Source organism: Drosophila guanche, unplaced genomic scaffold (assembly GCF_900245975.1).
Source record: "Drosophila guanche unplaced genomic scaffold, DGUA_6, whole genome shotgun sequence".
NCBI classification, from domain to species: domain Eukaryota; kingdom Metazoa; phylum Arthropoda; class Insecta; order Diptera; family Drosophilidae; genus Drosophila; species Drosophila guanche.
This window is the reverse complement of record NW_022995743.1, coordinates 18,383,331-18,399,151: the sequence shown is the minus strand read 5'-3', so window position 1 is coordinate 18,399,151 and position 15,821 is coordinate 18,383,331. Positions and strand designations below refer to the sequence as shown.

Below are 15,821 nucleotides of genomic sequence, written 5' to 3'. Positions count from 1 at the left end.
AATTATTATTGTACGGTTTTTAAAATATAGCTTATTATGATTACGGTCCCTGGGTACAATAATGCACATCTTGAGCTTTAGGGGCGATAGGACATTCTTCTGCAATTTTTAAAATTCCTTCACTTCAAGGGTATGTAAAAGTGATGTAAAAGTTGAAGGGGTGATTAAGTTAGCTTCCTCACTGGTTACCACTTGAATTGCGCAATCCGTAATCAACGATGTGCCAGGTCATCCATGGTCCAGCGGCTTTCCCGCTGCCTTTCTGAATAAGAGAGACTCTTTGTACGAGCATAATGCGTACGGTCCGTCTGGTGGAAGTGGGCTGTGTCTTTTCCAGGCCCACTTCGGTGATGTTGATGGCTGCGTGTGGCAAAGTCTGGGAAAAAGTCGCGTTCAGATCCCCTCGCCGAGACTGGGCACCAAAAATATTTGAAAATCATTAGTTTTATTTTATTTTATTTTATTTATGTTGGAGGGTGAAGAAAAATCCTTTTAATTCAATTTACGTACTTCTTTCTTCATGCGTTGATGAATAACTTTAGTATCGCCCTCCAACTGTAGTGCCAGAAATATGATGCCCAGAAGGGTGCTCCCGCAATCAGTCATCTTCATGTTTGGCAACAAACTGCTCTAATAAACTATTCAGAGTGTAGTTTTTTGGTAATTATTTGTAATTTGGCTAGTTCGAACCGAATTGTGGTCAGACCCCAAGCGTTTCTTTGCCTTTCCTACTTGGTCCAAGGCCAGAGACGGAACATTCAAAATTCTTGACCGTTTCGTCTGAAGAATTGACAAATATTCATTTTGGATTTGTTTTCATTAATGGGGAGAACGACGTGCCCGCACTCACAATTGATCAATCTGTCATCCTGTCCAAAACATGAGCGGATAGATAAATAGATACACAGCAATCCCCTTAAACTATGTACGTACATATCTAAGAAAGAATACTACTTCGCAGACTCGAAGCCAGTCGAATCCGTTTGATGTTTGAATATTTTGTCGTACTTAACGCTTGTCTGTTTATGGTTCACTAAGTCGGACTCTGTATATTTCCTAGACATCTGCTGCCTGCTCAACTAGTTGGCAAAGTCCACCGGTTTAGAGACACAGATACCCGTACTGATTGCTGTGCAGTTGGAGAATGGCTGCAAATTAAATGTGTCAGCCGAGGTCTGTTTGTCACCTAACTTTGGTTTTATCACCTGCACGCCGAGTACCTCCATATCCATCCGGAGTGACTGCAACTGGTTCTCGCACTTACACGATTAGCCGTGGAGCCATTCTATTAACATTTGCCTAGGACTCAAAATGATTGACAATTGTGTTGCTATAATTTATGTAGCTGTCACCTCAGTAAATCCCATAACGCCCCTTTAGTCACGATATATCAAATTTGTACTTATGTATGTACATACGTACATACATATGTACATACATATGTGCATGAGCACTGTATACGAGAAAACAACTGAAAGTTGCCCTGGGATGTAACTGATGAAATTATGCCTGCACATCGGGCAATCGAACTGCAACTGCAGCAACCTGGCAACTTCAGTCGTCACAATTATGCAACGCACAATTGCAACTGGTTTGCTGTAGCTGCGGTTGTGGCCTGGCACCAAAAACAACCAGATGGGAGACGTCTCAAATAAAACCCACACGACTTTGACTTTGCCAATAGCTACATATATTCAGACATCATCATATTCAATGATGGCGTTGGTCGTCTTCTGCAATGGCCTCATCGCTACCCCAGCGACAGTGGCTGCCAACAATATTTACACAGACGAATAGGCCATGAATAAGTTACTAGAAGCCCCTTCCATTTGTGTGGCTTTCTCATCCAAATTTCAAGTCAGTCGGATAAACGAAAATGGAGGTTCCTTGGATTCTTGGGGTGCATGTGCAGTTTTCATCGGCTGACAAACTTCTATCCAGTCTGCGTCGCTTAGGTCAAACCCATTATAGGCTGAGGCAAAGTGAGGAGGAACTGTCAGCTACTGGAAGTGACTTTGAAAGGTTTCGCCGTAGACGAATCTAATAAAACTGTTTATGACCTTTATCTTCTGCATGTTGCAGGGTCGCGATGCCACCCCCTATCTGGAACGTAATCGAGTTGGACGGGATGCCATAGACTCGGCTGCCGCCCTCACCGACATGGGCAAATATCTGTTTCGAGAGCGCCGTCTGCCTGTCTACGATATCGCAGTGGCAATAACCAAGTAAGTGGTTCGGTGACCTTCATCGCTGTCGCCCTGTGTTTTGGTTTTAATTGCAGGATCAACGGCAAACTTGATTTCTCTGAGCAGCTATCCACGCTTTCCCCTTTCACTCCATATCCAATAACTATATTAGAGACATGTTCCTTAAAGATACACTGCTATAATGTCTTCCTGTGTCTAGGTATGATATGTGTCGCAGGCGTAAAGGAGGTCGTTGCACCAAGGGCACTGCGGGTAAAGAGATACCAAGAAACTACTAGACCTAGGCTTACAAACACTGGTTCACATAGATACACTGCCTTAGAACATATTTGAGTTCGTTTTTACCTTACACCTCAACCCCCCTCCCACCACAAATACAAGACACATTAAATAAAAATCATAAATTTGCGTGTGGGTCTTAATATATTACTACCGCTACACAACTCGCAGGCAATCACATCAATACCTACACATAAACGCACACACACACAAAATGGACAGCATCCAAGCAAGCTATACACAAATGAGTTGATTCCAAAACGTTATACTAATTTTAGTGGCAAATCGGGCGTAAACCGTAACACCTGTTACTTCTTCAGTTCGAGCATTTTATATCTGCCTCACGGTTGTATTGGTTGGCGCTTTGAACACAATTACATCAATATTAGTACTTAAATGTAGTTTTTACGCCTCATACGGAAAGGTTACCCATGGTAAAATAACCTACAATAATGTGTGCAAGGAAGGGTTAATCCCAAAGTTAACGTGAAGCAGTGATTTAAAATGGTTTCTTAGCATCTCGTCGGATTCTATACAATTTTGATAAGTAGCTCGTACATCAGTGAACCCACTTGAGACTCTTCCCAATCCTTTCTTCAATTCGGTGCACCGAAGAAAGATTTCTCTCTATACTCTTTTTCTGCTTTTGAAACTACAAATGGTCAGTGCAGCTTGGCACGCACACCAATAGAAACCACAACAATCGATCATAGCTCAAGAGGAGATAATGAAATAAATGGTTCAGAAAACCCCAAATCGAAACTGATTCTGAAGCCAAATCTAAAATTTCAACGAATTTTTGAACAATTTTCGCCCGCAGACTCGATATGTGCCGTCGCACCTCCGCTTACGGCGAATGTAATCGCGGCACCGCAGGTAAAGACCCAACAACTATCCTTCCATTTGTTAGCCAACCTCTATCTACCTACATATCTGTACAGACAAATACAAAAAATAAACACAAAAAGCTGAGCAAACGCGCTTTAAATAAGTAACATTAAAGGCGGCCACCGCCAAACCCAAAATGCTCCATCAACAACAATATCAAGCAAAATTTAATGAATTTCATGCACGTCTCTTTGTCTCTATTTTTATCCTCCTCCTCTATCCAACTCTGCCTCTGATCTGTTCCATTCCACCTCTCTCTTTCCGACAAAGCCAACTATGCGAGTACTGTGTTTATACTTCTGTTCCTGTATGTGTCGCACGAGCTTCTGTACCAAAAAGCAAGAACAACTTGGCATAAACAATATCGCATGCGAGCGATATCTTTGTGCAATTGTCATTAAAAAATACTCTGTCTCTATTCCTTGTAAATTAAATACATCTTTCTCGCTCATTGGAAGAGCATTAAACTGTAGATTTTATAACTGTTTTCATAAACAAATATGTATGCTAAATACGTATGGTGAGCGATCCTGATCTTTTGGCAACACTGGTCACACTCTTGTTGTGTCCCATCTTTTATGTTTGAAATATATGTACATACATTTCAATTTACCGAACTCTTCTCTTTTTTTTGTGTCAGCTGCATGTCAATTTGAATATTTTCGAGAATACATGTAACCATTTTTTTGCATTTCAGCGGGAAAACATTTTAAATATTATGAAATATGAACGAAGTATATTATTTACTTACATAAAATAAAGTACAAAAAACGTAGAATGTTTTAAAAACATGTAAGAAAGCAAGAAATGTAATAGTAGTACCTGAAACGCTTTTAAAGAACGAACTGCTGCAAGAACTAATTAAAGTTTGATTGATTCGATTGCTAAATGTAATCTAAATATGTATTCTCTAAAAAATGCTTTTCGGGCGACTAATATTGGGCTTCTGGTAAAAACACTTATGTATGAATCTATGTACGATTACTAATTTCTTACCTTTTTGGTTATGGTTTTTAGGTTATGGTCATATTAACACACATCAAATCACAGCTGGAGACCTCCTCTCAGCGATTGCAGATATTATGTGAAGAAATTAAGACTACCTTTGAAACGAACAAAAAAATCCCGAAATGCTTCAACGAACTCCTATTTCCATTTAATAACTGCAACAGCTCAGCGACGGAAGGTCTTAAAAAATTAACTTCCGGTGAAAAATAAATAATAATAAAAAAAACACAAAAAACCCGCAAATAATTGGCAAATTTTCTTCGTGTATTTTCTTTCGGAAAAGGCTTCGCTTATGTTGGTGGTGCCTGCGTAGTGAACAAGCGACTCGAGAAGGTGAACAGCGTGGCCATCATTGAAGACACCGGCGGTTTCAGCGGCATCATTGTGGCTGCTCATGAAGTGGGACACTTGTAAGTGGTGACAAAAGATAAATAATCAAGCAATTGTGCGTTTGTCGGCTTTCATTGTCGGTCCGGCAAGCGGAACGTATTCTTTGAAAGTTTCAATACATACATATACATATAAATATGTACTTAGTCCGGCAAGTCCACGTCCCTGATCAAAGACGTGTATTGGGAGTTCATTTGCCACACATTAACAGAAGAAAACATAAAAAAATCGAATAATTTCCGCTGCTCAAAACTGGTCATTAAAACACGTTTGCATTTCCGTTTGACATCATTCGTGGTGCAATTAATCAATTTACATTTTTCCCACCTGACCACGCTCCTCAATCAAAATGTATCTCTTTCCCTTTCACGCAGACTGGGAGCGGTCCATGACGGATCGCCACCACCAAGCTATCTAGGCGGACCGGGCGCCCAGCGCTGTCGCTGGGAAGACGGTTATATTATGTCCGATTTACGTCACACGGAGCGCGGATTCAGATGGTCCGCCTGTACGGTCCAGAGCTTTCATCATTTTCTCAAGTGAGCTGAGCCTATGAACGGCTATGACAAGAATTTTGTAATTGACTTTACTCCGTTTCCGTTCTCAGTGGAGACACAGCCACCTGCCTGCACAACGCCCCACACGAGGACAGCGCTCTAGGAAGATCACTGCCAGGCACTTTGCTCTCGTTAGATGCCCAATGCCGAAGGGATCGCGGCACGTATGCCTGCTTCAAGGACGAGCGCGTCTGTGCCCAGTTATTCTGCTTCGATGCCCAGACGGGATACTGCGTGGCCTACAGACCCGCTGCGGAGGGTTCGGCCTGTGGTAACGGCTATGTAAGTCCCACATCCTTGCAATTAATAACCTCAATATGCCTTAGACACGACTCACACACATATATTAATCAACCCATAGCACTGTCTGGATGGTCGTTGCACTCCTCTGCCCTCCAACATCATCCCCGACTACGGGAACAACTATCGTTTAGTTTATAAGTGAGTATATTTCATTTTCTTTTATTTGATTGATAAGACTGTTCGTTAGTAGTTATGTTGTGCAAGCTAAGAATTGTACTTACTAAACACATGTAAATTTAGAAAACAAAGAAAACACGAATACACACAGAAAAACAAATTTTAATGTACAAACCTTTACACCTCTAAACTAAATTAAAACACCAACAACACCAAACACAAATACAACAATAGTAAAATCGACAGGAAAAAAGATGCAGCCTCTGAGGCAATGGAGGACATTGAAATAAGTAGCGAAGAGACGGAGTCGCAAGAAGATGAGAATGATAACGAGAACGATAATGAAAACGGTAGCGACGATGAGGAGGAGCAAGAGCAGGATGAGGGCAACACTAGTAGCGAGGAGCAGCAGGATAATAAAGTCGAGCAAAGCTCTGATGCCGCTTCGGCCTCAGCTGCCTCTGCTGGTACAACGACAACGACCACAGAGCTACCCACAAAGGCAAAAGCGTTTGGGTACTTGCATCGCGTTTTGCCGTTGTATAACACTGAGAGGCAATGGCTTCAAAACGATGGTGTTTTGGTAAAGACGCGCACCAGCAGTAGTGTCAGCAGTATTAGCGGTTCCTCTGCTCCCTCTACGACACGAATACCAAAAACAACAACCACACAAACACCAAATCTCTTTCAAGTCTACACTCATGAATTACGCAAACAAATTGAATACTACCTACACATGCTACAAACACAACAACATGCAACAAAATTGAAACCAGAACAACAACCACAACAGATACAAAAGTCAGAACAATCACAACAGTCGGTAGTTGAAATACCTTTGGTACAAAAACAAATTACAAATTATAGTGTAACCAGCAACAACAATGGAGCAAAACTACAACACCAAGAGAGCACCAAGGACGAGAATCAGAGACAGCAGCAACAGCAATCAGTGCCAACCGATGAGGAAAATGAAGCCACTGCAGGCATTCAGAGCAATGAAGCGATTGAACGGCAAAAACGTAAGTTCCACATCCAATCCACCACAGCACCAACAACAATAGCAAGTGCTGCAAAGGCGACTTCATCAACAACATCAGAATCAACAACTGCCAAAGCGTTAACAACTTCATCATTTCTCAATGCGTATTTCAAAAAATTACAAGCATTGCATTTACCAACACTGGATGGCGCAGTAACGGCCACCAGCACAATCACATCCGTCTCGTCATCTGTTAGCGTCAGGTCAACAAACAAGCAACATCCGGAACAACCAGAAGTGCAGCCGCAGAAGCAGAAAGAAAGCAACTTTAATGGCAGCTCCTTCTTAAAACGTACGCCCACTCGGAGTAGTATTAAAGCATCCAAAATTAGTAGTAGCAATATGAGCAATAGTAGTAGTCAACCTCATCCGCAAAATGAACAAAAAAGGCCAAACTACATTGGCGACACCACAAATAATCTGCCAGCGGTGTTGGACAGTGCGCCAAGTACAACGGAAAGTACAGCACGGCCCAAGAAACCCAAAATTAAAACACAAAAACTAATACGCCGCACACGAGTCATGTAACCATAGTGTGAAGCCGAGAATGTAACAGAGATACATAGCATGAGTAAACAAGATCCTCTGCTACCATTTACTATAAACTACTAAATACTGATAGCCAGAAACACAGTTGATCAGCTGCTTGCCAAAACCAAAAGAATAACCTTCCAAAATGAACAACGGCTCCTTCGTCCTTCGTCCAACGTCCACAATATCACACACACAAAACAAAGCAACACGCAACACACACATGCATATGCCAAACCGACCGATCCGATACCGAATTCGATTCGTTTTTCTTACGTGCGGTAAGCCAAACCTCTCCAGCATTCAATCCGGTTCTTAACTTCCTCAATAGCAGTAGTCTAAAGCTTTGCCTTAAAGTATTTTCCTGCCCTATAACAAATACTGATATAACTTTGGTTGCTGAGGCGACAGGGTAGTAGGAATAAGTGAAAATTAAATGATAATCAAAACTCATTTGAAGATCACAATTCGCATACGTAATTGGCCATTTAGCTATTTAATGAAACATATTTTTAGCATTTGGCGTTGGAAATTGCATCGATCATACTTGACATATGTATGCAACAAACAAACATTTTAACTCCGTAGTGTATAGGGACCACTTAGTCAGTGGTCCCACTTGTAGTTCTTGAATGGGTTTTCCTTGAATTGCATGAAATATATTGCTTAAATTATATCCTACATTTCCAACAAATTTAACGATTTTTCTAATCCTTGACTTAAGCGATACCAGTTCTAGTCAGAAATGAAATTAATGTGCTATATTTACATTAGACGCATAGTCAGATCTTCATACAGCATGCTTAAAAAAATCTTGTCATCAAACCCCTATGAAAGACCTCTCTTTTTCCAATGTTTATGTTTTAGTTAATTTTTAATTGAAAATAAATAAATTTGTACCAAAAAGTATCTATCCTTCCAACATTGCTCTCACGCCACATTCAAATACACATACACACATGCATTCAAGCAAGAAAAGAAACAAATTGGCATTGAAACATTGAAACACCATCATACACGCTCTCTTTCTCACACCACCACCACCACCAACCACACTTGCATACTCGAACATACTTATTGAAAGGAATATCGAAAAAGATATCGAACACACTTATAATTGTAGCAATTAAGTAATGTTTGATCAACAAGAAATGGCATGGAATCAGAGAATAATCAATACACAGAAGCATTTTTGAATACTAAAAATCGAACTTCAAAAGGCAAAAGTGCAACAAAGTTATTTTGCAAACGGAATCGCATGGAATTGGAAATATAAAATAAAACTGAAATATAAGTAATCCACACGCACATACAACACCTACACTTCAAAATGGCGGCGTCTGCATCAAATTTACATGCATAAAAATCCAGAAATTGTTCATTAATTCTGCACGCCTGATAAAATGATTTTGCCGTTTTAGATAAATTTTCCCTAATTACAATTTCCATTTTTTATTTTCCACTTCCCTCTCCCAAACAGTGGTTAACTGGAAGCTGTTTCCATTCTAGCGGAACAACGGCAGTACAACAGAATCGGAGTACGTAACGTAACGCTTGGAATTGTCACACCGATTAGTGTCAGCGGTTAGTCGCATCGAAATTGGAACAGTTTTTTGCAGTTAAAATGTGTTTTAGATAGAATTTATTATTATTATTACTTTTATGAAAAACTATTGATTTTTAGATTTAGCCACAACTAATTTAAAAGATTGTCTGTTAAACGCCACTTAAGCATCAAAGCAAGTGAGTATTCATACGAAATGGCTCATGTAATATTGCTCAGTAAATGCATATAGTAGTAATGATTCGGAATAGTTTAATTTAACGCGAGTTATTGTAAAATAGTACTCATTATTCTGTAAACAGTTCATTAGCACACACTTTGGCAGTCCTAAATTATTCCTTGAGCAAATCATTAAACTAAACAATAATATAATCCCACTTTCCAATGTGATAAACATATATAATTTGTCTTTTTTACTAAAATATATTTATCGTATTTTGTTTGAAAATTGCTTAAGAAGGTGGAAAATTTTACCTTGTCTCACTTTGCCTACAATAAAACTTAAAATTTCATTTCATTATTGTTATAATTGTTAGAAACACAAATTCTAAGACAATCATTACTTTATAGGTACTTAGTATAATGTTTGACACAAACAGTTATTAAAAATAAGTTATAGTTATAGCTAACAAATGAAACTGTACAATCATCAACAACACACCCACACAAAAAGAAACAAAAATCGTACCTATAAATAAAATACATACATATTGTATATCTGTACATGAAAACATTTTCAAGTCTTTGATTAAAGTGGGTGTACGAAAAAAAAATTATAAACTAAGATACTTCCCTCCTCAATTACTTCAATGTGTGCATAAATACATTTTAGGTGTTCTGCGGTACAAACCCATTGTACTTTTGTTTTTATACCCGGTACTCGAAGAGTAAATAGGGTATAATGTATTTGTGCACAAAGTATAACACACAGAAGGAAACGTTTCCGACCCCATAAAGTATATATATTCTTGATCGGCATCAGTAGCAGAGTCAATTGAGCCATGTCTGTCTGTCCGTCCATCTGCCCGTCTTGTTGAGCGCCTGGATCTCAGAGACCATAAAAGCTAGAGCCACCATATTTTGCATCCAGAATTCTGTATGCTCACACTGATACAAGTGTATTTCAAAAATGAGCCCCACCCCCTTCCGCCCACGCAAAAGGGAGGAAACCTCCCAAACCTACAATTTTGAAGATAAAAGAAAACTAAAAACGCCATTCCTTAGGGAATGGCCATATCTACCAGACCACCAAATTGGGATCCGGTTGTATCATTATTATAGCCAGAATGAAGATATTAATTAGCAGTGGCTAAACTCACGCTGTCCCGCAGCTTATATTTTTTTTCACATTCTCTCATTCACACTCTGCTTCGGCCTCTGCCTCTGCCGCGAGTCTGCAGTGTGTTGGTCTAGGGAAGGGGGGCGAACTAAAGGAGCGTGTTGGTGTGAGAAGTGTTTTAGATGTAGATGACAGATGAAAACAAAATGTTAAATTTGACAAAACACCGCTAAGGTGCAAATGTAGTACTGAGTGCCGGGTATAAAAGTTGTGACGCGTAAGAAGCGTCTCACTTCTAGTGTAATTTCAAAGCTTAATATTTTCCAGGCGGTAAGCTTAAACCACAAAGTTTTTGGCTCCACTTTTTATGTGAAAAATGTGATGCGTGATGTGAAAAAAGAAAACAATACCTCCGGAAAAAGCTTTTAAAAAATTCTTTAAAAAAGTTCTACCATAGAAAAACAAACATTAGCATTAGACCATTTCTAAGACTCATATCTTTCATAAAAAGTGGGTTTGCTTCCTTGAGGGAAAATCGTGTGGGGTTGTGTAGTAGGAGTCGGCAATATGTTATTATACCCGGTACTCAAAGAGTAAATAGGGTATATTGTATTTGTGTGAATAACGGTTGTATGTAACGCACAGAAGGAAGCGTTTCCGACCCCATAAAGTATATATATTCTTGATCAGCATCAATAGCCGAGTCGATAGAGCCATGTCTGTCTGACCGTCTGTCCGGCAGGTTTGTCGGCTCGTTCTCAGAGACTATAAGAGCTAGAGCCACCAAATTTTAGCTCCGGACTGCTGTATGCTCACACTGAAACCAGTGTATTTCAAAAATGAGCCACGCCCCCTTCCGCCCCAGCAAAAGGGCGAAAACCCCCCAAATCTACAGTTTTGAAGATAAAAGAAAACTAAAAACGCCATTCCGTAGGAAATGGCAATATCTATCAGATCACCAAATTGGCATCCGATCGGATCATTATTATAGCCACAATGGAGAAATTAATTTCCAGTGGCTAAACCCATCCTGTCCCGTAGCTTTTGTTGCTCTTTTTACATTCTCTCATTCACACTTTGCTTCTGCTTCACTCGGCCCCTGCCTCTGCCCACCCCCTGGAGATGATTCTTCCGACTTTTAACCCACCCCGTCCCGCAGCATTTATTTGTTTTTTTTTTGTGTGAGGGCGCTGCCTCTGCCTCTACCGGCGGCGAGCGTGTTGGTGTGAGAAGTGTTGTAGATGTAGATGACTTTGTAGCATTAAGCTACTGACAGAAGCTTGTTGCTATAGAACATACATGTGATATGTGAATACGATAAAGAAAGAGGAAGAACATGCATTTAATAGGTGAATATCGAAATTGAAAAGAAGAAGAGATTAAATTGATTTGAATTCAGACTCGGCCGAACAGCAGCACTTGGCTTTTTATTTCGAGATTTTGATTCTGAACTGGTTGCGAGGAGTTTGAGGAAACAGTGGCCAAAAGCTAATTTTTAAAAGTTAAAACCAAGACTAGGTTTTTAACGCTCTGTATTAGAAAAAGAGTGACCATCAAAGTTGCGTATAAGAAATTTTCATAGATGGCGCCACTTTCGAAAAATCTGCTGTGAAACCTAGCGGTCATTATTTCACAGAATGTGCAGGAAAAAAGTACCAATTTTATTGCTGTTTTAAATATCTCATAAATTGGAAAATACGATTAACTGATCTAATATTTTTGATGCATTTTATTTAGTAGGCGTTTTACTTTGTGTTCTGTAATTTGAACGATATCTAGTGGTTGGCGATGTCTTCTACATCTAGATGTAGTCATGAGTGCCGGGTATAAAAGTTGTGACGCGTAAGAAGCGTCTCACACGTCCCTTCTCGTTTTATTTTATAATTGTGCCATTTATAACCTTTTTAATACATGAGTTAGGCCCCATAAGGAATTATCGCCACATATATAGCCATATATTTCAATTTGGATCATTATTAGCTAGAATGAAGAAATTAATTTTCAGTGTCTAACCCCCAGCCCGTTGGAACTCCTGCCGCCCTCTGACGGCTAAGGTGCATTTAAAACACGCCGCTGGTGTCAGAGAGGTTACAAAGATGGCGCTTACTTGTAATTAAAATGATTCTGTTATGGCACTGTTAGGGAAAGATAAAAATATTTTTATCAGTACACATTTGAATCGCAAAATACCCACATGATAGCTAGTTTACGGGACTGTTGTGATACAAAAATATGTCACTCGCACACAAGCTCGCATGCGAGCTCGTTTGTGGTAATTTTGCAAGACTCTCGCAAAATAGTACCAGGAATAAAAGTTGAGTAGCGTACGCGGCGTGTCACAGCGTTCCCCCCCGGTTTTTTCTTTGTAACATGGCAACACCACTTGACAAGTTTTGAGGGGCGCCGAGTTTCCGGCCCTGACCATGTCATACCGGAAAGACATTTTCTCCATTCGAGAAACATAACTAAACAAAATCTTCAAATTTATTTAACTATCTTTGGTTACTTAGTGGTTTTCGCGGCAACAAGTTTTAGCGATAGTGAATTTCTTCTAATTTAAATAGATAATGAAATTGAATTACATTGAAAACGTGGAAATGTGTTTTTTTTTACATATTGTATAAAATGTGAAAAAATTTAAAAATGCCACTGTAAAAGTGTTCTAGTCTAGACTGGTTGCTCTTTTATAGTCTCTGAGAACTACGCGCACGTCGCAAAGAACAGTCGGCCTGACAGCCAGTTGGTTTTAATGGAGTTAAAGTAGTGTGTAGGTTTTGGTGTCGCAAAAGTTAGTACTGTCTCGATATACCTATGGTCAGAGAAGGAGTGGTCCTCTAGGACTTCCCAAATCTTTACTAAGGGTTCAAGCCTATGAGAAACGAAGGTGAGGTCAATAACCACCTGTAAAAGGTAGGGTCGCCACCCCATTTACAGCTGAAAAGTGACTCCCCCCTTATATTCGTGTCCGAGCTCCACCACTGTGAGTGTGATGAGCATTGGCGAATGAATAGGCCTATGAATAGGCCTATGTCCGACTTTACGCTGTCTCTTGCGAACTAGGTCTGGACGTTGATATGCAATGACTGCACCATCAAGTGGCCCATGCGACATCAAGCCAAAGCCTGTTAGGCGCGGAATCCAGCAGAACGCAGCCATTTGGAAGGTCATTAGGAGGATCACTTTCCTGGTAAGCCATATAGGAAGACACCAGTGACAGGTGATTCCCCTGTAGCTCAAGGCTTACTTCCGTGTTGTCGCTGTTGTGGTCTAGATTGATTTGTAAGATTGTCAGTCTCAGCATCAGGTTTTTTCACCACCGCATCATCTGCGTCGAAGCAGTGGACACATCGCTTGGAAATCATGATTTTTGGTATCCGAAGAGCAGCCGGCCTGGTTCGACTCCAGCTCGTCGTCTGGTGCTTCCATCTCCGAGGCAACGTGCTCGACTGGGTTGTCCACAGCATAAAGAAACTATATAAGGAGGTCTCGTCGGTGGCAGAGTTACTCGCCGCTTTTTCTTATTGTCAGTGCTCGTTTGCTTGTCGACGCGGAAGGTTGGTTGCGGACAAAACTTGTTTGCAAGTGTTTACCGTATGTGCGCCAAAAAATGATTATGTGCAGGTGAAATTGGTTCATGTACATCCTATATAAGGTCTCGTCGGAAAAAAGAAGCAGAACGTGCGAGTAAAAAGTGCGAGTGAAAGGACTCTCGCTGCAAGTGCGAGGGCAACGGCAATGGAGTGTGGATTAACCATTTGAAGGCAATGTGAAAAAAACATAATAATTGTTTCATAATTTAATTTTTAATAGTTTGCTACATGATAGTAGTCTTTGTTTAAAAGAAACATTTTGAAAAAATTTGAAGAAAAAAAGAAAAAAAGTTACAAGTACTTGTATCTTCAAAATTGTAGGTTTGGGAGGTTTTCGCACTTTTGCGGGGGCGGAAGGGAGCTTGGCTCATTTTTTAATTACACTTGTAACAGTGTGAGCATACAGTAGTCTGGATGTAAAATTTGGTGGCTCTAGCTTTTATAGTCTCTGAGAACCAGGCGCTCAACTAGACGGACGGACAGACGTACAGACGGACGGACAGACAGAAATGGCTCATTCGACTCGGCTATTGATGCTGATCAAGAATATATATATACTTTATGGGGTGGAATCGTTTCCGATCGTTTCTGTGTGTTACATACATTCACTTTGCGCACAAATACAATATACCCTATTTACTCTTCGAGTACCGTGTATAAAAACGCCATTCAGTAGGCGGCAGTGTGCGCACACTTCTGCAGTGTGCGGCCTCTGCCTCAGCCTCTGCCGTGACTCTGCAGTGTGTTGCCGTGAGATGACAGATGAAGAAAACATGTAAAATTTTAGAAAAAAACCGCTAAGTTAATGATGTAGTACTGAGTACCGGGTATAAAAGTTGTGACGCGTAAGAAGCGTCTCACAAGTCCCTTCTCGTTTTTATATATCCCCGATACCATCCCAGCCACTTCCACTAATTCCTTGGAATCTTTGCCTCCGCTCGCATTTTGTCTCTTGTCTCTTTTGTCACATTAGCGTTCTCTCCTTGGCAATCTGCGCGAATAAGACGTTTCAAGTACTCTAGACCAAGGTGAATTTACTTACAAGGTGACGTCTTCACTGGGATTACTCCCAGTTTGCAATTGGGGAGACGGGACTATGGTCTATGATTTGGGAAGGTTGTGTGAAGGGATCGGTACTTGTGTGTGAGGTACTTAAACGAAGCGGCACCCCTTTGAGCCATCAAACAACTCTTCGAGTACCAGGTAAAATGGTAGGTAAATGGTTGGACGTTCTACGCTTACTTGTTCGAAGATGTAAAATATGAAGATATGAAATTCTTACACTATTGAAAACGTTCAAGATCGTCAAAGTTTCACCGAGCTATGATGAGGCAATTTAATCATCTCATTGCTTTTTAAAAAACGACAGCGCTGAATGTAATCACCAAAAAAAAAACCATTTTAATAAAATATCGCAAGAATGTATGCATTAATAATGGAAAAACTATAAAAGAAAATCTCCGGGCAAGTCCAGTTGCTGGGTATCTGACGTAGTTCGATTTAAGCGCCCTTAGAGCTTGTCGGCAGCGGTAAGTAGCGGTTGTAAGACACCAGGTTCCGCACTAGAGCGACTACGGATATCATACATACAACGCCTGCAGGCATGAGTTTACCAGATCGATTCCATCGGACCCCCATCAGGCCGGCCAAGAACAGGGATGTGCCCAACTGGAGCATGGGGCGTGGTTGAGCCTGGGAGTTCAAATGAGCTCCATAGCCGAGAAGAGCTCCAAAGGCAAGACCAGCACCAAGCGAAGGAATCGAGGCTGATAACATGACAAGCAAAATATGGGTTGAGTTTGATTACATGGAACATGAAAACGAACGCTGTGGCAGAACCATGCTCTTCCAACGAAAACACCCACCTGCCTTGGCATAGCCCATGATGCCGCCCGCTGCAACCGTTGCAGCATATGCATAACCAAACCAATCCACCGGCATTTTAATAAATTATATTTTATGTTATATTTTTGCTAAACAGGAAAATCTTGTTATCGATAAGCGATAGATACTTTGGTAAAAGTTAGCAGGGTGTGTGTCATAGAGAGGGATATTTCCTTGCGAAA

The 15,821-nt window shown here is 40.5% G+C and overlaps 3 protein-coding genes across 12 annotated transcripts in view; 1 reads left to right on the top strand and 2 right to left on the bottom strand.

The window, feature by feature from the left end:
- The window catches only part of LOC117578726 (venom metalloproteinase 3), a 59,379-nt gene extending 50,131 nt beyond the window's left edge, over nt 1–9,248 (top strand). Inside the window, exons 8-15 of one of the 8 annotated variants that reach the window (XM_034264398.1) lie at nt 2,083–2,225; nt 2,407–2,459; nt 4,666–4,792; nt 5,147–5,311; nt 5,380–5,611; nt 5,691–5,770; nt 5,984–7,603; nt 8,803–9,248. In XM_034264398.1, the coding sequence (XP_034120289.1) occupies nt 2,083–2,225; nt 2,407–2,459; nt 4,666–4,792; nt 5,147–5,311; nt 5,380–5,611; nt 5,691–5,770; nt 5,984–7,319 (2,136 nt within the window). In that variant the 3' untranslated portion in view covers nt 7,320–7,603; nt 8,803–9,248. Of the gene's footprint in view, nt 1–2,082; nt 2,226–2,406; nt 2,460–3,306; nt 3,363–4,665; nt 4,793–5,146; nt 5,312–5,379; nt 5,612–5,690; nt 5,771–5,983; nt 7,604–8,802 lie in introns of all 8 variants that reach the window. The other 7 variants (XM_034264405.1, XM_034264389.1, XM_034264425.1 and 4 more) reach the window with 7 other exon arrangements.
- Nucleotides 36–1,439, bottom strand: LOC117578769. Of its 3 annotated transcripts, none has more exons than XM_034264494.1 (4): nt 1,206–1,439; nt 851–1,148; nt 511–780; nt 36–412 (listed from the first exon to the last, which is right to left on the bottom strand). In XM_034264494.1, exons 3-4 carry the CDS (start codon nt 610–612, stop codon nt 179–181), a joined length of 336 nt encoding a protein of 111 aa, XP_034120385.1. In that variant the 5' UTR covers nt 613–780; nt 851–1,148; nt 1,206–1,439; the 3' UTR covers nt 36–178. The 3 variants fall into 3 exon arrangements, with proteins under 3 accessions (XP_034120385.1, XP_034120369.1, XP_034120377.1); XM_034264478.1 differs by having other exon boundaries at nt 511–869; nt 934–1,148; XM_034264486.1 differs by having other exon boundaries at nt 511–1,148.
- Nucleotides 9,249–15,131: 5,883 nt separating the features above from the next.
- On the bottom strand, nt 15,132–15,780 carry LOC117578760 (transmembrane protein 14 homolog). Its single transcript, XM_034264467.1, has 2 exons — nt 15,621–15,780; nt 15,132–15,521 (listed from the first exon to the last, which is right to left on the bottom strand). Exons 1-2 carry the CDS (start codon nt 15,694–15,696, stop codon nt 15,256–15,258), a joined length of 342 nt encoding a protein of 113 aa, XP_034120358.1. The 5' UTR covers nt 15,697–15,780; the 3' UTR covers nt 15,132–15,255.
- Between the last annotated feature and the right edge of the window lie 41 nt (nt 15,781–15,821).